The 25,838-nt window shown below is 36.6% G+C and overlaps 1 protein-coding gene across 1 annotated transcript in view; it reads right to left on the reverse strand.

The window, feature by feature from the left end:
* The window catches only part of EPHA6 (EPH receptor A6), an 862,400-nt gene that overhangs the window by 239,423 nt on the left and 597,139 nt on the right, over nt 1-25,838 (reverse strand). Inside the window, exon 10 of the mRNA XM_065876020.1 lies at nt 23,101-23,226. Coding sequence (XP_065732092.1) covers nt 23,101-23,226 — 126 coding nt within the window. The remainder of the gene's footprint in view (nt 1-23,100; nt 23,227-25,838) is intronic.

Below are 25,838 nucleotides of genomic sequence, written 5' to 3' on the forward strand. Positions count from 1 at the left end.
CTGGCTCAGGTACACCCATTGTGGCAAAGGGCAGGAGTGAGAAGTGGGCCCCAAACAGGGCAAGGGTATATTCTGAAAATTTTAAAGGGAAGAACTGACCACTAATTCCTACAAAATATCAGAAGATTCTTTCCTAGAAAAAAAAATTCCCAGGGAAACTACAAACCACATATTGGCATTTGAGTATCTCCAATAAAGCAGGTCCCTAAGTGCCCAAAATGTCTCATTCAGAGCCTCCAGAGGGAAAAATATTTTTAACTTACAATTCTATGCTCAAATTACTTATTGCATTTATTGAAAAGACATTTTCAGATCTAAAAGAAAATATAACTCATCTGCAAACTTTCCACCCTCAGTTAGGAAGCAAATGGAAGGTTTGTTTCAGCAAAATGATGATGATAGATAGACAAAGAGGAAGATCCTGTGATAGAGGAAACAGTGGCTTTAACTTAGTTAAATGACCAGGATAAAGGATGAGCCCCTTGTGACCGCCTGGAGGGTGGGATAGGGAGGGTGGGAGGGAGATATGGGAACATATGTATATATATAACTGATTCATTTTGTTGTGAAGCTGAAACTAACATACCATTGTAAAGCAATTATACTCCAATAAGATGTTAAAAAAAAAAAAAAAGGATGAGCCCCACGTATCAATCCAAATGGAAGCAGGAGAATAGGATTTAGGAATGTAGGTGCTCATGTGTCAGAGTCTGGATATACTGGATGTTGCTCTAGTCTTAGAACAGTGTAGAGCAGGTTTTTTTTTTTTTTTTCCAAGGGCCAGATAATAAATATTTTAGGCTTGTGGAAAATTCTGACTGTATTGCAACTACTTAATATTACTTAATTCTGCAGTTGTAGCATGAGGGCAGCTATAGACAATGACTAAACAGTTGTGCAGGGCTGTGTCCCAATAAAACAGGCAATTTGGCCCATGGGCCATAGTTTGCTGAAGCCTGCTCTGGAGAGGCTCAGCCATGAATTCACACATTACCAATAGGACATAGAAGAACAAACCTACTCTGGTGAAGGTGGCATCATTAAAAAGGACCTACACAATTCAGTAGTCAGGTTAAAAGTGGCTAAATCTTTCTCTGTTTTCAGCGTGACAAAAATGAGATCTGAGTACCAGAAGCTCCTGTATTAGATATCTTAGCAGAAAAGGCCAAAACATTTTATAAACACTACACAGTAATTTGAAAATAAGTTGTTTTTACATTTCCACTTTGATTATAGGTAAGAAACTGCCATAAGTATAAAAAATAGCATGTATATACGTTGGAATAATATACAGGACTTTAATATTTAAAGTTAAAAAGGGAACATCAGTTACAGAGGTTAACAACTACATTGAGAGGAGAGGTGGGTGTCTAAGGAAGCTAAATCTTTATGATAAAAGGAAGTCAACAGACAATGTCTAAAGTAAAAATAGATATGGAAGTAATCATGGGACTTACAAAACAGAGTGAGTTAAAAAGTATTGCCATAGATGAATAGGAGCTGGAGTTAGATGGAGTGTCAAGAGGAAGAACGGAATGCTTGTGCTTTTCATTATAAGCCCTTCTATTTTCTTTAACTTTTTAGATATGTGCAAGCCACTTTGGTTTTGAAAATTAAAACAGAAACTGAGACTTGTTCTATGTGTCTTGCTGAATCCCTGCATTCTTACTGGTTTCTCTGCTGCCAATCACTGCTTATTGAAATCCTCCTTCCACAAGACATCAGCATAATCATTTTAAATGCAAGGTTGTGTAATTCTTCTAACATTCTTTAGTTGCTCTCCAGTCTCTTTAGGATGAAGTCATCTCTTGTGTTGGTCTTCTTTGGTTCCTTAGTTTAACTTGTCTGCATTTTCTCTGAGAGGCTGATGGTCCCTTATCATATCTCCATCACAACACTCAATCCTGGCATGTATAAGGTGAATTACTATCTTGGCCCCCTCACTCCAATACTATACCAGGCTATGACCCTTTTGAGGATAAAATTCATTTAATGTATGAATAAATGCTTTCATCATTTTTGTATATTGTAAATTCTATTCAATATATCCATTCATTAAAGTCTATGTAGCACCTTCCACATGGCTGAGGACACAGAAGTGAGTGAGAGAGACAAAAAGGAAGACAGACAATGGAAAAAACAAAATAGAACAAATATATGTCAGTTGGTAACAACTGCTGCAAAGAAAAGGCAGAGTAAGGGGGAAAGGGAGTGTGGGAGGAATGTTGCTACTCTATAAATGTCCTTAGAGGCTCAACATCCATTCATGATAAAAATTCTTACCAAAGTGGGTATAGAGGGAACATATCTCAAAATAATAAAAACTATTTATGACAAACCCACAGCCAATACAGTACTCAATGGGGAAAAGTTGAAAGTCTTCCCACTAAAATCTGGGACAAGAAAAGGATGCCCACTCTCACCTCTTCTATTCAACATAGTATTGGAAGTCTTAGCCACAGCAATCAGGTAAGAAAAAGAAATAAAAGGTATCCAAATTGGAAGGGAAGAGGTAAAATTGCCATTATATGCAGATGACATGATACTATATAGAAAACCCTATAGACTCCACACAAAAACTACTAGAACTGATGAACGAATTCAGCAAAGTAGCAGGATACAAGATTTACATACAGAAATCAGTTGCATTTCTTTACACCAACAATGAAATATCAGAAAGGGAATGTAAAAAAAATACCTTTTAAAGTTGAAACACAAAAAAGTAAAAAACTTGGGAATAAACTTCAACAAGGTGGTGAAAGACATATACTGAGAACTATAAAGCATTAATAAAAATATTAATACAGGAAATTGAAGATGATTCAGAGAAATGGAAAGATATCCCATGTTCTTGGATTAGAAGAATACTGTTAAAATGGTCATACTACTGAAAGCAATCTACAGATTTAACACGATCTCTACCAAATTATGCATGACCTTTTTCACAGAACTAGAACAAATAATCCTAAAATTCATATGGAGCCATAAAAGACCCAGAATTATGAAAGCAATCCTGAAGAAAAAGAACAAAGCAAGAGGCATAATCATTCCAGACTTCAGACAATACTACAAAACTACAGTAATCAAAACAGCATGGTATTGACCCCAAAACACACCTATGGATCAATGGAACTGGATAGAGAGCCCAAAAGTAAACCTACACACCTATGGTCAATTAATCTTCAACAAAGGAGGCAAGAATATACAATGGGAAAAAGACAGCCTCTTCAGCAAGTGGTGTTGGGAAATTTGGACAGTCACATGTAAATCAATGAAGTTAGAACACGCCCTCTCACCACACACAAATAAACTCAAAATGGCTTAAAGACTTAAACATAAGACATGACACCATAAAAATCCTAGAAGAAAACATAGGCAAAACATTCTCTGACATAAATCATACCAATGTTTTCTTAGGTCACCTCCCAAGGCAATAGAAATAAAAACAAAAATAAACAAATGGGACCTACTTAAACTTAAAAGCTTTTGCACAGCAAAGGAAACCATAAAGAAAATGAAAAGACAACTTATGGAATGGGAGAAAATATTTGCAAAAGATGCAACTGACTAGGGCTTAATTTCCAAAACACAGAAACAGCTCAGACAACTCAACAACAGAAAAACAAACAACCCACTCGAAAAATGGGCAGAAGACCTAAAGAGACATTTCTCTGAAGAAGAAATACAGATGCCCAGCCAATAGGCACATGAAAAGATGCTCAAAATTGCTAATTATTAGAGAAATGCAAATCAAAACTACAATGAGGTACTGCCTCACGTTGGTCAGAATGGCCATGATTAAAAAGGCTACAAATAACAAATGCTGGAGAGGGTGTGGAGAAAAGGGAACCCTCCTACACTGTTGGTGGGAATATAAGTTGGTGCACCCACTATGGAAAACAGCATGGAGTTTCCTCAGAAAACTAAAAATAGAATTACCATAGGATCCAGCAATCCCATTCCTGGGCATATATCCAGACAAAACTATAATTCAGAAAGATACATGCATCCCTATGTTCATAGCAGCACTATTCATAACAGCCAAGATGTGGAAACAACCTAAATGTCCATCGACAGATGAATGGATAAAGAATATGTGGTACATATATACAATGGAATATTACTCAGCCATAGAAAGGAAAAAAATAATGCTATTTGAAGCAACATTGATGGATCTAGAGATTATCATACTAAGTAAAATAAGTCAGACAGAAAAGACAAACACCATATGATATCACTTATATGTGGAATCTAAAATATGACACAAATGAACCTATCTATGAAACAGAAATGGAATCAGAGACATAGAGAATAGACTGGTGGTTGCCAAGGGGGAGGGTGTTGGGAGAGGGATGGATTGGGAGTTTGGGATTAGCAGATGCAAACTGGTATATATAGAATGGGTGAACAACAAGGTCCTACTGTATAGCACATGGGAACTATATTCAATATCCAGTGATAAATCATAATGGAAAAGAATATGAAAAAGTATGTATATATACGTATAACTGAGTCACTTTGCTGTACAGCAGAAATTAACACATTGTAAGTCAACTATACTTCAATTAAAAAAACACACAAAAAATAAATGTCCTTAGTGGTTTTTCTAATAAAGTAACATTGCCCCGGGGTTGAAGGATGTGAGGGAGGAGCAATGGTGTAACTCAATGGGGCATCAAGTACAAAGGTCTTGAGATGGGAGTCCATGAGACATGTCTGAAGAAGAGGAAGGAAGAAATTGGTTCCAAAGTGCAGTGAGCAAGGGAGAGGTTATAGGAGATGAAGTTAAAGAGGGAGCTGGGTAGGTGAACCAGCTTTTACCATGAGTCAAGAAGTGATTAGAGGGTTTTGAGCAGACTGAAACAATCTGCTTTACATCCCAAGGGATCTTCCAGTGCTATGGGTGGAGAACATACTACAGAAGGGCAAAGGTGGGAGAAAGGAGGCCAGGAGAGATGTTGGTGGGTTGGGCCAGGGATAGAGCTGTGAAGTGTTAAAAAAAAAATGGCTAAAATCTGTGATATATTTTGAAGACAGAGCTGACAGGGTTTGCTGAAAGGTTGATGTAGCGTATAAGAAATGAGAATCATGCTTCAAATGAGGGAAATGTGTAATCTCACCTTAAAGAATGACCTCATGACAATAGTCAATATCCACATCAATGCTGGTCCTGCTAAGGCACTTGGTTTTTTGGTGGATCAATGTACATAGAGTTAGTTAGTGGTAGTAGTGACAACCCAATCTACCCCTACAGATCACAGCAATCTTTCAGCAACTAGGATGCAGTTCTCACATCATGGAGCTGGGAAATGACTGCTGATAAAAGATCGACAGATGGCTGGAATAGAAGGAAGAAACAGCCAAATTCACCTAAGACAAATAAAGATTGTGACAAATAAAGAATAGTTTAAGAAATAGCAATTGCACAAGGGCTGGAAGAAGATGCCCTTATGGAGGAAGTGTAGGTTCACAAACATAAAAAGTTATCTGTGGCACTGTCTGCTCTCCGTGGTGGCGGCAGGGGTTGAGGGCACGGCCAGCGGGCAGCATGCCACAGAGTCCCAGTCAGTCCGCCGAAAGATAAAACAGCCATGGAGAGATGAAGGGACTTGCCTAAGGACCACACCTGGAGCTCAAGATATAGGAGAGAATAAAGAGAAGGCCAGAGAATTTAACCATCAAGGAAAGAATCCTTTTTGAGAGGTTGTGGACAATGGAGCACTGGAGTGGAACTTTGAAAGACTGATGTCATGTGGCTGACAAGGTCTTGGTGCTCCAGCCAGGAGTCAGGGCTATGCCTCTGATGTGGGAGAGCTGAGTTCAGGATAGTGGTCCACCAGAGATCTCCCAGATGCACATAATAACAAATGGTGAAAGCTCTCCCAGAGATCTCCACCTCAATGCTAAAACCCAGCTCCACTCAATGACCAGCAAGATACAATGTTGGACACGCTATGGAAAAAAACTAGCAAGACAGGAACACAACCTCATCCACTGGCAGAGAGGTTACCTAAAATCATAATAAGATCACAGACACCACAAAACATACCACCAGATGTGGTCTTGCCCACCAGAAAGACAAGATCCAGCCTCATCCACCAGAACACAGGCACTAGTCCCCTCCACCTGGAAGCCTACACAACCCACTGAACCAACCTTAGCCACCGGAGACAGACACCAAAAACAATGGGAACCACGAAACTGCAGTCTGCAAAAAGGAGACGCAAAAGACAGTAAGTTAAGCAAAATGAGATGACACAGAAACACACAGCAGATGAAGGAGCAAGGTAAAAACCCACCAGACCAAAGAAATGAAGAGGAAATAGGCAGTCTACCTGAAAAAGAATTCAGAGTAATGATAGTAAAGATGATCCAAAATCTTGGAAATAGAATAGAGAAAATACAAGAAACGTTTAACAAGGATCTAGAAGAAGTAAACAGCAAACCAACAATGATGAACAACACAATACATGAAATTTAAAATTCTCTAGAAGGAAAAAATAGCAGAATAACTGAGGCAGAAGCACAGATAAGTGACCTAGAAGATAAAATAGTCGAAATAACTACTGCAGAGCAGAATAAAGAGAAAAGAATGAAAAGAATTGAGGACAGTCTTAGAGACCTCTGGCACAACATTAAATGCACCAACACTTGAATTATAGGGGTCCAGAAGAAGAGGAGAAAAAGAAAAGGACTGAGAAAATATTTGAAGAGATTAGAGTTGAAAATTTCCCTAATATGGTAAAGGAAATAGTCAATCAAGTCCAGGAAGCGCAGAGAGTCCCATACAGGATAAATCCAAGGCGAAACACCAAGACACATACTAATCAAAATATCAAAAATTAAATACAAAGAAAAAATATTAAAAGCAGCAAGGGAAAAACACTGAATAATACACAAGGGAATCCCCATAACGTTAACAGCTGATCTATCAGCAGAAGCTCTACAACCGAGAAGGGAGTGGCAGGGCATGTTTAAAGTGATGAAAGGGAAAAACCTACAAACAAGATTAGTCTACCAAGCAGGGATCTCATTCATATTCGATGGAGAAATTAAAAGCCTTACAGACAAGCAAAAGCTAAGATTTTCAGCACCACAAAACAAGCTTTACAACAAATGCTAAAGGAATTTCTCTAGGCAGGAAACAAAAGAGAAGGAAAAGACCTACAATAACAAATCCAAAACAACTCAGAAAATGGTAATAAGAACATACACATAGATAACTACCTTAAATGTAAATGGATTAAATGTTCCAACCAAAAGACACAGACTGGCTAAATGGATACAAAAACAAGACCCATATATATGCTGCCTACAAGAGATCCACTTCAGACTTAGGGACACATACAGACTGAAAGTGATGGGATGGAAAAAGATATTCCATGCAAATGGAAATCAAAAGAAAGCTGGAGTAGCAATTCCCATATCAGACAACACAAACTTTAAAACAAAGACTATTACAAGAGACAAAGAAGGACACTACATAATGATCAAGGGATCAATCCAAGAAGAAGATATAACAATTGTAAATATCTATGCACCCAGCATAGGAGAACCTCAATACCTAAGGCAAATACTAATAGCCATAAAAGGGGAAATCAACAGTAACACAATCATAGTAGGGGACTTTAACACCCCACTTTCACCAATGAACAGATCATCCAAAATGAAAATAAATAAAGAAATACAAGCTTTAAATGATACATTAAACAAGATGGACTTAATTGACATTTATACGACATTCCATCCAAAAACAGCAGAATACACTTTCTCCTCAAGTGCTCATGGAACATTCTCCAGGATAGATCATATCTTGGGTCACAAATCAAGCCTTGGCAAATTTAAGGAAATTGAAATCATATCAAGTATCTTTTCTAACCACAATGCTATAAGACTAGATATCAATTACAGGAAAAAATCTGCAAAAAATACAAACACAAGGAGGCTAAACAATACACTACTTAATAACCAAGAAATCACTGAAGAAATATCCTCATTTTTTTATCAGGAAATTAAAAAATATCTAGAAACAAATGACAATGGAAACACAATAACCCAAAACCTATGGGATGTAGGAAAAGCAGTTCTAAGGGGGTAGTTTATAGCAATACAATCCTACCTTAAGAAACAAGAAACATCTCAACAACCTAACCTTACACCTAAAGCAATTAGAGAAAGAAGAAACAAAACCTTAAGTTAGTAAAAGGAAAGAAATCATAAAGAACAAATCAGAAATAAATGAAAAAGAAATGAAGGAAATGATAGCAAAGATCAATAAAACTAAAAGCTGGCTCTTTGAGAAGATAAACAAAATTGATAAACCATTAGCCAGACTCATCAAGAATAAAAGGGAGAAGACTCCAATCAATAGCATTAGAAATGAAAAAGGAGAAGTAACAACGGACACTGGAGAAATACAAGGTATCATGAGAGATTACTACAAGCAACTCTATGCCAATAAAATGTACAACATGGAAGAAATGACAAATTCTTAGAAAAGCACAACCTTTTGAGACTGAACCAGGAAGAAATAGAAAACATAAACAGAACAATCACAAGCAACGAAATTGAGACTGTGATTAAAAATCTTCCAACAAACAAAAGCCCAGGAACAGATGGATTCACAGGCGAATTCTATCAAATATTTATAGAAGAGCTAACACCTATCCTTCTCAAACTCTTCCAAAACAAGCAGAGGGAGGAACACTCCCAAACTCATTCTATGAGGCCACCATCACCCTGATTCAAAAACCAGACAAAAATGTCACAAAGAAAGAAAACTACAGGCCAATATCACTGATGACATGGATGCAAAAATCCTCAACAAAATACTAGCAAACAGAAACTAACAGCACATTAAAAGGATTATACACCATGATCAAGTGGGGTTTATCCCAGGAATGCAAGGATTCTTTAATATACACAAATCAATCAATGTGATACACCATGTTAACAAAATGAAGGATAAAAACCATATGATCATGCCAATAGATGCAGAAAAAGCTTTTGACAAAATTCAGCACCAATTTATGATTAAAAACCCTCCAGAAAGTAGGCATAGAGGGAACTTACCTCAACATAATAAAGGCCATATATGACAAACCCACAGCCAACATCATTCTCAATGGGGAAAAACTGAAACCATTTCCACTAAGATCAGGAACAAGACAAGGTTGCCCACTCTCACCACTCTTATTCAACATAATTTTGGAAGTTTTAGCCACAGCAATCAGAGAAGAAAAGGAAATAAAAGGAATCCAAATCGGAAAAGAAGAAGTAAAGCTGTCACTGTTTGCAGATGACATGATACTATACATAGAGAATCCTAAAGATACTACCAGAAAACTACTAGAGCTAATCAATGAATTTGGTAAAGTACCAGGATACAAGATTAATGCACAGAAATCTCTGGCATTCCTATACACTAATGATGAAAAATCTGAAAGTGAAATCAAGAAAACACTCCCATTTACCATAGCAACAAAATAATAAAATATCTAGGAATAAACCTACCTAAGGAGACAAAAGTCCTGTATGCAGAAAACTATAAGATGCTGATGAAAGAAATTAAAGATGATACAAACAGATGGAGAGATATACCATGTTCTTGGATTGGAAGAATCAATATTGTGAAAATGACTCTACTACCCAAAGCAATATACAGATTCAATGCAATCCCTATTAAACTACCATTGGCATTTTTCACAGAACTAGAAGAAAAATTTCACAATTTGTATGGAAACACAAAAGACCCTGAATAGCCAAAGCAATCTTGAGAAAGAAAACGGAGCTGGAGCTATCAGTCTCCTGGACCTTAGACTATACTACAAAGCTACAGTAATCAAGACAGTATGGTTCTGGCACAAAAACAGAAATATAGATCAATGGAACAGGATAGAAAGCCCAGAGATAAATCCATGCCCCTATGGTCACCTTTTTTTTTTTTTTGTGGTATGCGGGTCTCTCACTGTTGTGGCCTCTCCTGTTGCGGAGCACAGGCTCCGGACGTGCAGGCTCAGCGGTCATGGCTCACGGGCCCAGCCGCTCTGCGGCATGTGGGATCTTCCCAGACTGGGGCACGAACCCGTGTCCCCTGCATCGGCAGGCAGACTCTCAACCACTGCGCCACCAGGGAAGCCCGGTCACCTTATTTTTGATAAAGGAGGCAAGAATATACAATGGAGAAAAGACAGCCCCTTCAATAAGAGGTGCTGGGGAAACTGGCCAGCTACATGTAAAGAAATGAAATTAGAAAACTCCCTAACACAATACACAAAAATAAACTCAAAATGGATTATAGACCTAAATGTAAGGCCAGACACTATCAAACTCTTAGAGGAAAATATTCGCAGAACACTCCATGACATAAATCACAGCAAGATCCTTTTTGACCCACCTCCTAGAGAAATGGAAATAAAAACAAAAATAAACAAATAGGACCTAATGAATTTTAAAAGCTTGGCACAGCAAAGGTAACCATAAAAAAGACAAAAAGACAACCCTCATAATGGGAGAAAACATTTGTAAATGAAGCAACTGACAAAGGATTAAAGGATTAAACTCCAAAATTTACAAGCAGCTCATGCAGCTCAATATCAAAAAACAAACAACCCCATCCAAAAATGGGAAGAAGACCTAAATAGACATTTCTCCAAAGAAGATATACAGATTGCCAACAAACACATGAAAGGATGCTCAGCATCACTAATCATTAGAGTAATGCAAATCAAAACTACAATGAGGTATCACCTCACACCAGTCAGAATGGCCATCTTCAAAAATTCTACAAACAATAAATGCTGGAGAGGGTGTGGAGAAAACGGAACCCTCTTGCACTGTTGGTGGGAATGTAAATTGAAACAGCCAGTATGGAGAACAGTATGGAGGTTCCTTAAAAAACTAAAAATAGAACTACCATATGACACAGCAATCCTGCTAGTGGGCATATACTCTAAGAAAACCGTAATTCGAAAAGAGTCATGAACCACAATGTTCATTTCAGTTCTATTTACAATAGCCAGGACATGGAAGCAACCTACATGTCCATTGACAGGTGAATGGATAAAGATGTGGTGCATATATTCAATGGAATATTACTCAGCCATAAAAAGAAACAAAATTGAGTTATTTGTAGTGAAGTGGATGGATCTAGAGTCTGTCTTACAGAGTGAAGTAAGTCAGAAAAAGAAAAACAAATGCCGTATACTAACACATTATATGGAGTCTAAGAAAAAGAAAAAAAAATGGTTCTGAAGAACCTAGGGGCAGGACAGGAATAAAGACACAGATGTAGAGAATGGACTTAAGGACAGGGGGAGGGGGAAGGGTAAGCTGGGACCAAGTGAGAGCATGGCATGGACATATATACACTACCAAATGTAAAACTGATAGCTAGTGGGAAGAAGCTGCATAGCACAGGAGATCATCTGGGTGCTTTGTGACCACCTAGAGAGGTGGGATAAGGAGGGTGGGAGGGAGATGCAAGAGGGAGGAGATATGTGGATATATGTATATGTATAGCTGATTCACTTTGTTATAAAGCAGAAACTAACACACCATTGTAAAGCAAGTATACCCCAATAAAGATGGTAAAAAAAAAAAGTTATCTGTAATAAAGTAGTGGTTAATAAGAGCATGGGCTTAAAACCAGAGTACTCTGTGGCTGAATATGGCTTCATTATGTATAAGCTGGTTCATTTTGACCAAATAATTTAATCTAAGTCTTAATTTCCTTGTTTGTAAAATGGGCATATGTAACTCTTGTGATTTTTAGCATTGTGAGGAGTGAAAGAGATGACAAGTAAAACCTGTCTCAAGCTTATAAACTTTAGTAACTCTTGCTTATTATTAATATCAAAGAGAGACTACCTTTCCTGATAGGATGAAGCAAAGGAGGAAAACATGATAGATTCTGGCAGGAACAGAGTATCAGAGGTTTCCATTTAAATAAAGAACTTCATTAGACTACTATATGAAGCCCATATGCTTCAAGTTCTAAACAATCGTTACATAACACACCTTCCTATCCTGTGTTTATTTATTCCACCATGAAAGCAATAAATGAGGGGCTAAAAATGATCATAAATTCCTGCCTTGCTGCTGTTTCCATCTTTCAAAAAGTTATCAGGAACTGTTACTTTGATTTAGTTCTGAATACAGCCCTTTGAAGTGTGAACTTGGGAGAAACTGATCATTTTAATTTTAAGATACCTAACAGCCTAGGAAAAAAGCCTTGTCCATAATTGTAGATGTTAAACTTCAGGGTGGCAGTTTAAAAAATTGATTGAGTACAAATTCATGTTCAGAGATTCTATAAAGAGTGAGGGATAGGTATCTATAAAATAAAGAATTCCAACAATGCAAACACAATTATCCTAAAAAAGAAAAAAATTAGAAAGTGTACTAAATAACTGCAGCACAGGGAGCTCTGAGCTTACTTATTATAAAGACACACAGCTAAATTGTAAGGCAGAAAAACTCAGGGATGACACTGGAAAGGACGATAATTGTACTGCCTAATCTAACTGAGATGGAGAACGACCTGGATAGTTTAGGAAAATTCACCTGTATAAACCTGATGAAATTTAATAGGAATATTTATAAAGTGGGACTATGAGAAAACATGTAAGTTTGGATAGACAGACAATATACATGGTTTATATAGATATACATTGTGGCCATATAAATAAAATATAACCCAGCATCTTAAAGTCAGTTGAACAAGTATAGAAATAGGCCTGGCTTAAAAGCAACTCATTTGAGAAAGATCACTGGGGATAAGCTGGTAGTAAACTGTCCCTATGCCATCAGTGTGTGGCAACTCTTCAAAAAGCAAATGCAAACTTAGGCTGCATTAATTGAGGCCTAGAAGGAATGGTGCTACCCTGGTTTCTGCATTGATTAGAAAATATTTGGAATATTGAGCTCAATTCTGAAAAGATTTAGAGAAAAACTCTAGTTCTCCAGAGGAAGGTTATCAGAATGATGAAGTATCCAGAAAGCATGTCAGATGGAAATGTTTGAAAGGTTTAGACAATTTAGGCAAGAAAGGAAAGATTTATGAGGTTCACATGTTGTCTTCAAATATTTGAAGGGTCATGGAGTAGTGCAGAAGAAGGCTTAGGTTTACTTTGTATAAGTTCAATTTTGCAGAACCAGTACCAGTGTGTAGTGTTTTAAGAGTATATACGGGGCTATAAGGAAGCATACTGTTACTCACAAAGATTCTCGAGTTATTGGAACTGCTCCTAAGGAAGGGAATAGTCTTCCTGGTGAGGCAGTGAACATTTTCACTGGCAGTGTTCTGATAAAGGGTGGATGGTTAATTAGACTCTACTTTATCTCATCTGCTTCTCACAACAATTATGAAATAGAAAGGCATTTTCTTTTTATTAGTTGCCCGATAAAAGCAGAAAACATTCCTCTTTTCTTTAATCATTTACACTTTCTAAGTCATTAAAAACTAAAACTGAAAAGGCACTAACCATTACTAATAGCTAAGAAGCAGGACTAGAGTTGTATTTGCTTCAAGAAAAAGGAAAATCCTAGACTTTGAAGAGAAATTAGGTATAATAAAGAGCAAGTGTCACCCAACTCTAAAATCTCTTGAAATTGCCCAAAATTGCTCTTCACAATCTCCACACCTCTTATTCTATCACTTCTCTCTCCCCCGTCTAAACTGCATTTTCTTCATTTTGGCATTCCTTCTCTTTCAAATTCCATCTCCCTTATGCAATCTGATTGACTAGTTTGCAGTTATCTCCAGATTCTTTGAATTTCAGTAGTGATTTATATGTATCTTTTGCTCACTTAAGATGCTGCTTCTTTCTATTTGTCCTTTCTGTTTCCTTTCTACTTTATATACTAGACTTTCCTTAGCTTCCCTCTTGAGCCTGAGTTCCTTTTTTATTCATTTTAGTAAACCTCATAGTACCTACTCATAGTTGCTAAATAAGGAAAACATGAATATCATTCATTAGGAGTGCAAAGCAAAAATGGTCTTGGGAGATAAAATAGTAAATAAACTCGTAATATGTTATTCAAACTAGGCTTGAAAAATAATGATATTTTTTAAACCATCAGCTATATGGTGGATTGTAAAACATGACTACAAATTCCTCCCAACTCTGTATGCATGCCCCTTCACAATGTGACTTTGTTGCTCTTCTCATCAAGAGGTAGAATCTGTTTCTTCACTTTGTTACATTTGGGCTGGCCTTGTGACTCACTTTGACCAAGATATAGTGTCAGAATTATGTTGTAGGAGTTCAGAGCCAAGTTCTAAAGAGGTCTTACAACTCTTTTTCTCATCTGCTTGAAACACTACCTTGAGATGTCTAGCCTGTGGGTGGAGGTGAAGCCATATGGAACAGAGATGAATCATCCCTGCTTAGAACCCCCTAGACCAACCACCTGACAACAACATGTTCAGTTGAGCCACCATTATGGGAGTGACTTCATGTGAGACCAAAAGACAAAACCCCCAGCTCCACCTGAGCCCAGCCCAGACTGTTCACCCATAGAATCATGAATAAATGAAACAATTATTATTTGAAGCCATTTAGTTTGAGGATGGGTTGTAACATAGCAATAAATAACCTGGACAGGCTACAAAGACAAAAGCCTTTAGTTAAATACACAGACAATTAGACTGAGAACACAAGTATCACTATGGGAACAATCAACTAATTACCTTATGCTAGAAGAACTACAGTGTGGCATAAGCAAATCATATAATCATATAATTCACATCTTTCTGTTCACCAGTGTAAGAATACACATGGCCTCTCAGGCAGCATTATTGAGTGTGTGGCACTATTAAATAATTGTAGAACATAAACAACCTTTTACTTCTTTACAAGAGAGAAATTTACAACTGTATCCAATTTTTATATGAATTTATCCCCCAAATGTATTTTTAATGAGTCTGCCATCTTTAATACATTCGTATTAAACTTAAAACTCCAAATGAACTTCAAGTTTGAAAGTTTACTATATGAGATAGGTGGACTTCAAAGATGGCCTGCAATGATCCCTGCATCCTGGTATTCATGCCCTTGTGCGATTCCCACTGTAGCCTAGACCTAGTATCATATTTATAGCCAATGCAATAAGGCAAAGTGATGTGATGTCACTTCCATGATTAGGTTACAATAGATTGTGATTTCCATCTTGCTAGCAGACTCTCTTTCTGGGTTTAATGAACTAAGCTACCATGTTGGAGAGGTCCACATGGCAGGAATCAGAGAGTGTTCTCCAGCCAACTGAATGAGGAATTAAGGCTTTTATTGCAACAACTCTCAAACTGTACCTTGATAGAAGCCATATAAATAAGGTTGGAAGTGTATCCTTGACTATTTGAGCCTTCAGATGAGACCACAGCCCTAGCTGACACCTTGATTGCAACTTTATGAACAACCTTGCAGAAGCTAAGCCATGACTGAATTCCTGACCTATAGAAACTGAGATAGATAGTAAATGTTCTTGCTTTAAGTTTTAGGGCAATTTGTCATGTAGCAAGAGATAACTAATATACTATGATAAGGGATAAAAACTGTTGCTGTTGATGTGTGGGTCTTCTTTTTTCTATTTTGGCTCTTAGCCTTAAGAGAACGTATCATTGTTTTAATTTTTTCTTTGTATATAAGATGTATCCAGTCTTCCCCTATCTCCTTGGAGTATTTTTTGAAAATAGGTGCCAAGTTTCCTTCATTTCATCAAATATTTTAACAATATACAAATTAGAAGAAAAAGCCAAAGGGGAAAAAAGTTTGAAAATTAATCAGTCACTTGTAAGTTATAAAAATTTTTCAAAATTACCTCATCTGTTATACAAATGCAGTACAAAATAAAATCTCAGTGTAATCTTTTCTGTAAGATTTTGTATTTCACTATGTGAATGCAAAGACATATAATAAGTTCTATAATTTTGGTCTAATTCATCAAGTAAATTATTAATATAAAGTATTTCAACTATTATAATTCACAATTGTCCTCTATAAATTTGTTCTTTTGTCTCATTTTTATATACTTTGTATATAATATGCATTCGATTTTATATTATATTGTGTTGTACTTTAAATTCCATATTAGGATTTTTGTTGATAACCAGATAGACATAGTCTTTTACAATAATTATTTGGAAATAATTCTATATCCTTTCAGTTATTCATTTATTTATTCATTTGTTTATTTATTTAACAAGTATTTCTCAAACAACTACTATGATGAGGCAACTTGTAAGATTGAGAAATGTATATGTGAGATAGCAAATGTACACTAAATGGCCCCCCAAAATAAGAGGTAGTGTTGAAATGTAAGTAAAATAAAATTAAAGTCTATTAAAATTGATAAATTAACCTAAGTTCTTAGCTGTGCTAGGAATAAATTGATGACTTATTTACAATGATTTTACATTAAGATATTGAAATAAATTTCTTTTGTTAAACTCATTTCATTGTATGGCTTGTTTAAATAAAAAATAAACACATATATGATCATTATAATCTCACAAGATGTAGGAAAAATTAAGTTTCTTTAATTAAAAACAAAAAGAAAAAAGAAAGCATTTGTTGAGATGGGCATAGTTCTTCCTGTACTGACAAAAATGAAACTTCATTTTTAATTACTAATTTTCAACGAACTCTGAAAATCATAGGTATCATTCCAGTTACCTAAGCCATTAGCTTTTGAATTTTTCATCAATATGTAATATTTTAATATCTTACACCATAAATATGTTGAGAGTTGGGCACAGAGTGTCATTCTTCTATCCATATTAACTGAATATAAAAGCTGTATCTCTTTTTAATCTAATAGTCATTTCCACCTTTTTACTGAGTGTCTATAGCATCACAGGTCCTCAATATGTGTCATCTCTAACTCTTACATGAATCCTGCAAAATAACTATTATTATTATGAATCTATTTTATAGATAAAGCAAATTTCCGAAAGACCAGTAAATTGCAGGTCACTGAGTGAATTAGTAGCAAAGCTGTGCTTCAAGTCTGCATCGGTGTGCCTTCAGTCTCTGCGTTTTTAATTCATATCATAATGTCCAGGGAGAACGGACTGTGAAATAAAATTCATATTTTATGGCAAAACAAGAAAAATTTAGACAAAAATTCTTCTCTGCCCTCTGGCCTCCGTTCTCCCACCACTGTGCATTGTGTATCTGCATCATCGTCCAGACCTCCCTCATGGGCAGAAATACCTGCTCAACCATAAACAGCAACATTCATCTAGCATCAACAAGTCAGCTCCTTAAAAGATAACATTACTTCTTGATCTTGTAAGGGGTCACATGACCCACCATGATGATGCTTAGATCTGGATTATGTAAACTTCTCAATAATAAGTAATTTGATCTACAGCCATCTGTCTCAGAAAACTTATATAACTGTGCTTTGACTTCTATCAGGTGGAACAGTCTCAGAGCTTTCTGAGACGCTCTTCCTGGTTAAAATCCTCAAATTTGGCTCAAATAAAATTTTCCATTTCTTTGTTAGATTGACTGACTTAATTTTTTGTCGACAGGGTAAAGCCCATCTTTCATTACATCATTTGATTTAGAAAGTTATGGAATTCTTGAGTAAAAAGCACAAAGATCTTGCCAGAATCTGTTGTTGATCCTACTTTCAGTCTATTGGTTGGACAAAGGAGTTTCCTAGAAAAGAAAATGAATCTGACCTCTACCATAAATCCTTTAAGTTGAAAGACAAGGACAAAATTTGTATCTGATAAGATCATCTCATCTAAAGATAGAGGAAATGAGCCATAAATTCAAGTTACTCTTTGTAAAAGTAAATTATGCAACCGCATCTGGAATACTGCCTACGTTTCTCATTGTCATGTTGCAAAAAATTATACTATAGCTGTAGAAGAGGAACAAAAATAATAAAGGGGATGAGAAAGTTTAAGATAACTAAAATTAATAGATTCTAAACTACAGAGAAGAGGTTGGCTGAGGGATGGCAGAGGAATTAAGAAAGGTACATAAAGCAAGCATTTTGCTTTGCACATTATCATGTGCAACTATGACCTCAAACGGGAAAGTCAATAAGGGAATCAAATATTAGGCTGAATAAATCACTGATTTGACATTCACTTTTCATATCCTTTTTGTTGTCCTTTTGACTTTCTTTCACCTGCAGATGATTGCTGAGAAACCAACAGCTAAAAGTTCCTGACTTTTCAAGGAAGAGAAAAAATAATGGTGACAGTAAGCCAGGAGAAGACAAGGCTGATAGTGGAGGTGGTAATGAGTTTTGTATAGATAAAGGGACAGAAATATGAATGATGGGGAGATATTATGCATTTCCGTTGAGACTAGGGAAAAAGGGAAGGTCAAATATAAGAAGGGTGCCCTATGGGCTTAAGAGACATAAGAATGATTTTTTTCAGTGGAATAATGTTTCAAAATTTTAGATACTCTGCAAGTTTTTCATAGAATGGTTTAGGTTCAGTACTACCCTGAAAAAGAAATAGCCTTCCAATGACCTTTTTCAGCCCATGATTAAAATTTAGTTTACTAGTTTTCTCATTATCTCTCAAAGTGTATGTAAAATAATGATTCTACCCTAATCTGACTTGGCTCTCTTAGCCTGGGAATTTCTGTTTTACTGTTTCTGTTTTCCTCTGGCCACAGTATTTCAGTTTATCATGCAAAAAGTCAAAGGAGATAGATGATCTTTATCATCTCCTATGCAACAGAGCTACTCACTTCATTTAAAGGGAAATGTGCATTTTCATGGAAATTCAGGCCTGTATTGATGAACTAAGAAAGATAAACTGCCACTATTAAACATAATAGTGATATACAAAAGAAAAATGTCCTAGAAAACACATTTTAAATAATAGTAAAATTTACACTGAAAGATAACATACATAATTTAAGAATATACATACAGTCTAGATATTGGATAAATTAAATTTTCCAAGGATTTGTCACATAATATTTGGATGGTTATAAAGTTGAAAATCCCAGGACAAAGGTTGTGGAAGACAGGTTGAATACATAGGTCTTTGATAAGCATAGTGACTTAATATGAAAAATCTAATTAGCTCGGTGCCTTTTTATAAGTAGATATTAGTCATCTAATAAACATTTTTCAGTGGACATGTTAAGAAATGTCATAGGTTAGGTGTGATATCATTTTCCATGCTCTCTTATTTCTTTTAATGTGACTATTTTGGGGTTCATTTTTTAATAACACATTTAAGAAATAATGATTATATTATATTTCTCCCAACTGGAAACCTGGAAAGCATTCTTAACTATTTCTTTGCCAAAAAACATGGAGGCCTTGCAGATTTTTCCTCAGCAATGAATTGTGAATCTAGGCATCCTTCTCTATTGCTACTCTCAGTGCCTTAATGGGACCTGATATCTTTCATCTGACAATTATCAAGACTTGATATCTTGCCTCTCTTTCCCATCTTCCCCACAACACTCCCCCTCTGTACAGCATCCACATTTCCCCTTAAGTCCTTTAATTTACACTTCCAAGGGGAACAGGAATATCTAATGCACACAGATGATAAAGAAACAGAATTTGAGAAGAAACAATCAAATGGGTGGGGAAAAAGTAAAGAATATGATGCAACCAGAGGAAAGTATTGACAGTAAAAAGCTGGGCAAGCAAACAGTTGTGCAATTATGTTGATGAGGTTCAGGGCGGGCTGCCCCAGAAGGTGCAACTTTGGCACGAGGAGTATTTTGAAATGTAGATAATCGAGGCCCAACAGATGCAAGGAGAGCTTTATACCACCCTCTTAACTGCCTAAAACCACTTAGATAGAGGGTCTGGTCCAGGAAGAGAGCTAACATCAAAGATAATTACAAAGACTAAGAGCTAGGTGCCTAAGCTTGCAGGGGGCAGGGGGCAGGGCCTTGAGATCAAATTCTTCTGTGCCCCATTGTCTCTGTAAGGTTTGGCAAACATTTGTTTACCAAACATTTGCTCTTCCTATCCTCCTATGAATTGTCTTCCTTCCTTCTGAAACCCCAAACCCCACCCCCTTCTTCTCAGCTCAAAATGGCATATAAGCTTCAGTTGCCTGCCTGTCAGTGAGAGCCTCTCATTGTCTTTTTGGGGCTCCTGTAGCACATAATTAGATTTTTTCCTCCTGTTAATGTCTTACGCCAATTTAATTAACAGACCAGCCAAAAGACCCTAGAAGGGTAGCGGAAAGTTTTTCCTCCCTTACAATGTCATGGATGTTAGAAAACTCTATTAATTCCTTCGTTTGACTGAACAATGTTTTTTTCACACTGCTGCTGAACTTTAGGAACATGACCTAATGGAGTTAAGTAACAATAGAGTAGTACAGGCCAGGGGCACAAAGAGGGAAGTTATATTACAATAGCTTTTTCTCATAAAGCATTTTTATTTTTATGATTTTTCTGAAGATAGTAAATGATCACTTAGCATATTGTTTGAAATAGTCAAAGATGAATAATTATAAAAGGGACACTGATGTTAATCCTATACACCTATACATCTTCTGTCTTAGCTAAAAAAAATGAATCCCATTTTGACATACTAGAGTTTAGACAGAGTAGGGAGGCTGTGATATTAAAATAGTCTCTTTAATAGTTATGGATTGCTTTGGCAATATCTGTCATACCTTTTTTCAGGATAAAATTATATTTTGGTTAAAAAAACCCAAACACTAAAGATAAACTGAATTTATTTGTCTTGCTAACTAAAGAATGTCACTAGCACTAGCCATCCAGCTCTATAAGGACTGAGTTATTAGCCACTGCAGCCACTGACCTTTAATACACCCTGAAAGGAGTTCAGGGCAGAAATCAGGAATGAAGGCACTCTGTGTTCTGGGAAAAGTGGCAGAACAAGTCTTCAGCTAGTTAGATATTTTCTGGAGAAAATTTTTATGAACCTGGATTCTTGTATCTTCCCATACTTAGAAAAGCACTAAAACCATTAACTAAGATATCTTTTCCTCCTCATGACTATGACTAGCTGCAACCTTCTACCGAGTTGTGAGATGTGCGCTTGGTTGTACGTATCCCACTTGCCAAATCCCCCTTTACCTCTTTGGAACAGTTTCTCAGAGCTATCTGAGAGGCTGTCTCCCAGGGAATAGTCCTCAGTAAGACAATGAATGAACTCAACTCGCAATTTTTAAATTGTGTAGTTTTGTTTTTTTTTCAGTTGACACTTTGCACACCTCAGACACTTGATTTTTCTCTCTCAACAGATTTCAGACATTGGTGTTTAAAATATACACAAAACTCTACAACAAGAAATACTTCTCCTGTACCTACATGAGTATGGAACAATGCAGTATGAAAGGTCATACCATTGTTTTCTCAGGGGCCAGAGGAAGAAAGCCAAATATAGGGTGCAATGAAATTACTCAATCTCCTCTCTTTTCTATTCCTCTGCTGTCTTAAGAACCCCTAAACTAAATGGATATAACGCAATCACTCTTTTCAATTATGCCTTTAATGCCTATTGACGTGCTTTATGTTCATCAGAAGAGAAGAGAGAATCTGGTTCCATTCCAGGTTCTTAATCTTTCTGATAAGACAACCTCTTTGGCTGTGAGCATCAAGATTTAAGTGTATAGGACCCTTGTGTCAGCTTTCAGAGGGAAAATAGGCCATGGAGGAGATGAGATGATCCATGGTGCATAAGGAGTGAAATGACATAAGGAAGGGCTGTCTCCAAATTTCCTGGAATTCTCAGTGCAGTGCTAGCTCTCTGTGAAATAGTCAGCTTCTTGGGTGTAGTCACCCAGCACCTTGAGTTTAGAAGTGCTCTGCTGTTTAATGCTCTGTTGTCACTGTCTTGAAATTCTTAATAGTCTTTTTAACAAGGAACTCTACATTTTCATTTTGCACTGGTCCCTGTAAATTATGTAGCCAGTCTTCCTGGTGAAGAAGAGTTTTGAAAGGAAGAAAGCCTTCTGGTGTTTGCAAAGACATGATACCCAGCTGGAATGGTATGTTCTGCTCTCTCTAAAGGATTACACAGATATCAGCATCTAGAGGAGGACAACACCCCCCTTCAGGATTCAGCCTTCCTTCTCTATTTAGTAGCACATTCCCCTCCCCTTTTTAGCTGCATGCATGGCTGCCCAGTCAGAAATTATATTTCCAAACTCTCTTGCATTTAAGTGTATCTACGTGATTGCATTTGGACCATTGAGATGTGAATAGACATGTTTGCGATTTCAGGTTATTGCCTTAAAGACAAAGCTAATTGTCCTAAAGGCAAAGGCAAAGAGCCCAAACTCTTTCCTTTTCCTTCTCATAGACCAAAAGGTAGATGTGCTGGTGACCAGCTTTGACCATTCAGAGGATAACATGCTAGGGGAGGGCAGAGCAAAGAGTAGAAGGAACTTGGGTCCTTTCAAGACCTTTTGCATGAGAGCTCCTCTGCCAGCATGGATTACTCACCTTGGGTCAAGGAATTGCAAGAGGAACACATTTATATTCTGGGGTCTCTTTGTTATATTGGCTTGGCCTGTGCCCTAAGTAATGTACAGAAGAAATTCTTGGGGGGCTGGTTCATAATAAATTTGTATTTATCCAGAATAATTGAATAATATAGTGTTCTGAGTATTTGAATATTCTACATACGGAAATTATTAGTTTGCATTAAAGTGATATAAAACTATATTGAACCTAATTTTATACTCAATGAGTCTCAGAACACTGCTGGATCTCGCAGGACCTCAAGGTCATCACTGTGAATACTAATTATAGTGTATGTCTGTAGACGTTGGGTTTTAAGTAAATCTGTAATAACCTATGACAAACTCCTGAAGTTGCATTTCCAAAATAAATTCCTGAATCACTCTAGTTTCATTGTAATTTGTCTCAATACTGAAAGGATGACTACAGGATGTTAAAAATAACTTTCATGGATTTTCTCATTGTTTGGAAACTGAATTTGGGCACTTGCAATACTTTTTAAAACAATAACATCATATATACAAAATAATTTTACTTCTCATTTTAAAAAATTTTTCAGTGACTAAAACTGCTAAGATTTAAAATAGTATGTTGATAAACCAGTTACAAAACCATTAAGGAATCGTAACTTCAAAAGTGTAGACTTTATGTTTACCTGCCCCAATGACTCTCTCAATGCGTATTCTTGAGGGATCGATCTCCTTTGCAAATTCATGGACTGCTAGGGATGGGTCTTCATATGTATCTGGATCTATGTAAGTTTTAATTCCTGGGAAGTGTACTGCAACAAAATAAAAGACTGAATTAGTTCAAGGGTATTCTAGTAATCAAACATCTTGTGAATATTTGAAATGAGGAGTGACGTACTAAAGTAGTCATTCTTTTTTTTAACTGATCTATAAATGACTCACAATATTATGTTAGTTTCAGGTGTACAACATAGTGATTCGATATTTTTATACATTACAAAATGATCACCACAATAAGTCTAGTTACCACCTGCCACCATACAAAGCTTTTAAAATCTTATTGACTATGTTCCCTGTACTTTACATTACATATCCATGACTTATTTAATAACTGGAAGTTTGTACCTCTTATCTACCGGATAATTGCTTTACAATGTTGTGTTAGTTTCTGCTGTACAACAAAGTGAATCAACCATATGCATACATATATGTGTTTTTGTTTTCTTCAGGAAAATATCCAGAATTGGAATTGTTGGATTGCATAGTAGTTCCATTTTTACTTTTTTGAGGAACCTCCACACTGTTTTTCAAAGTGGCTGTACCAATTTACATTCCTGCCAACAGTGCATGAGGGTTTCCTCTTCTCCACGTCCCTGCCAAACTTGTTCTTTGTTGTCTCTTTGATAATAACCATTCTGACATGTGTGAGGTGATACCTCATTGTGGGTTTGATTTTCATTTCCTTGATGATTAGTGATGTTGAGCATCTTTTCATGTGTCTATTGCCCATCTGTATGTCTTCTTTAGAAAAATGTCTATTTAGCTCCTGTGCCCATTTATTAATCGGGTTGTTTGTTTTTATGATGTAAGCATTCTTGTTACTTAAATTCAATTCTCTTTTCTATTTTTGTCTCCCCCCCACCCACTTGCCACCCCATTAAAGCTTTGAATACTTGGACTCAGAATTTTATTTACCTAATTCTCGATGTAAAATGACCTGGTAATTTCAGAGAGAGTGAGCTGACAAGTTCCATAAGACACATTTTTACTATATTTCTGTAAAACGTTTAATCAGCTCACTTAGCCACTAGTACCCATATATTTTACATTTGACCTAGCTCAGGACATGGGGGAAACAAGGTATAAACCTTCTCCCCCTCCAAAAAAAAAAAAAAACAAGCCCCTTAGAGTCCCTCCTGGACCTTTGTACTCTAAGGCACTAGGTTTTCCTGAACTCATGTCCCAGTCCTGTGGTCTCTCCCCTTCCAGAAACTCTTAGGCAGTAAAGCACAGACTCCATGGCACAGTGACAGGGAGGACACTGTGGAAACGGCCCTGTCCTGTGTTCTTGTATTTGCTTCCACGGCCAAATTGCACATTGTCCTGGAAAGAACCCACTGTCTACCCTGGAGGGGAGGATAAGAATCAAAGGTCCAAATCTGGTCACTGCCCAGATGTAGCTGCTCCTCTTTCCCTGGTGGGTGCTCACAGCCCACAGGCAGGTAGGAAGATGAATAGGGGTGGCTAGAAAATTGGATGTCTGGTTGCATATTAATTTGCAACTTCTTCAGTATGTAAAGTAGTCACAGACTGCCTGTGGATATTCCTCTGTTTTGCTCACTGGTTTCTGTTTTCCACATCAGGTTGCTAGCTCCTGGAGGACAGGAGATCATTTCTTATACATCTTTGCACCTTTCCAAATACCTTAGGTATAGTTTTATAGGCAATAAACACACAGCAAACCTTTACTGAATACGAATTAGTAAGGATTAAAAGATCAATGCTAAATTTGTGGCAGAGTAAATTATATCTGGTTTTGTTGCTTCTTAGATTTTGAAAACCATACAACACGCTGAATTAAGCATTGCCTAGGTCTCCTTAGAAACATGCTCTTGCAAGAATATCTCAAAAGCAAACAAACAAAAGGCAATAAAATGAGTTTAGAGGAGGTGATGAAATGCCCATTATTAGCAATAATTTGCTTAATGAGTTCTTCTATGCCTGTTGTCTTCTTTCATTACTTTTTGCTTCCTGTCTTCTAGTACTGGATTTGAGAAGATTAGTACTTCCCAAAAGAGCTCCAGTAAATCATATTTCTCGATAGATTTGACTGATTCTGAAATGCTATGCTTTTCTTGACTTCTCAAACTCAAGAATTTGACTTTAGATTGGAGGAAACAAGAACAGATCATTTGTACCTCTAGTTCATATTCTTCAGGATATTTTTGTAACGGTAGGAGTTGTGATTTCAGATTGAATGCTAGAAGCTCAAAGGCTACTATGAGATGATTAGTAGTATCATATTGATAACATTACTTTATGCACAGGTAACAGATGCCATTTATTAACTCATACATGGTTTTAACATTTAACCATTCAATAATTTAAAGTGATATACATTCTACAGAATAAACTGATTAGTTAGTATCACTTTTTTTTTTTTTTACAATATATGTAGTATAGGAAAAAAAAACCCAAACTTAGTTTCAATTTTGAATATCTGGTTACTACTTATTCGTGTCTTCTTAAACATCTGTTTGTTATCTTTCTTCTATTGTACCTGGCTGCCTCAGGTTATTTTCATTGCTTCTTGCTGGGCCCATCTGGTTGAGTTTATGCTAAACTGTTAGTTGGAAAACAGGTAATAAATACCTCAGGAGCATCTTTTTCTTTTGCAGTTCAGTACTGAATTCACTGCAGTGAA

The sequence above is a fragment of the Phocoena phocoena genome, chromosome 4, assembly GCF_963924675.1.
Source record: "Phocoena phocoena chromosome 4, mPhoPho1.1, whole genome shotgun sequence".
Taxonomy (NCBI): domain Eukaryota; kingdom Metazoa; phylum Chordata; class Mammalia; order Artiodactyla; family Phocoenidae; genus Phocoena; species Phocoena phocoena.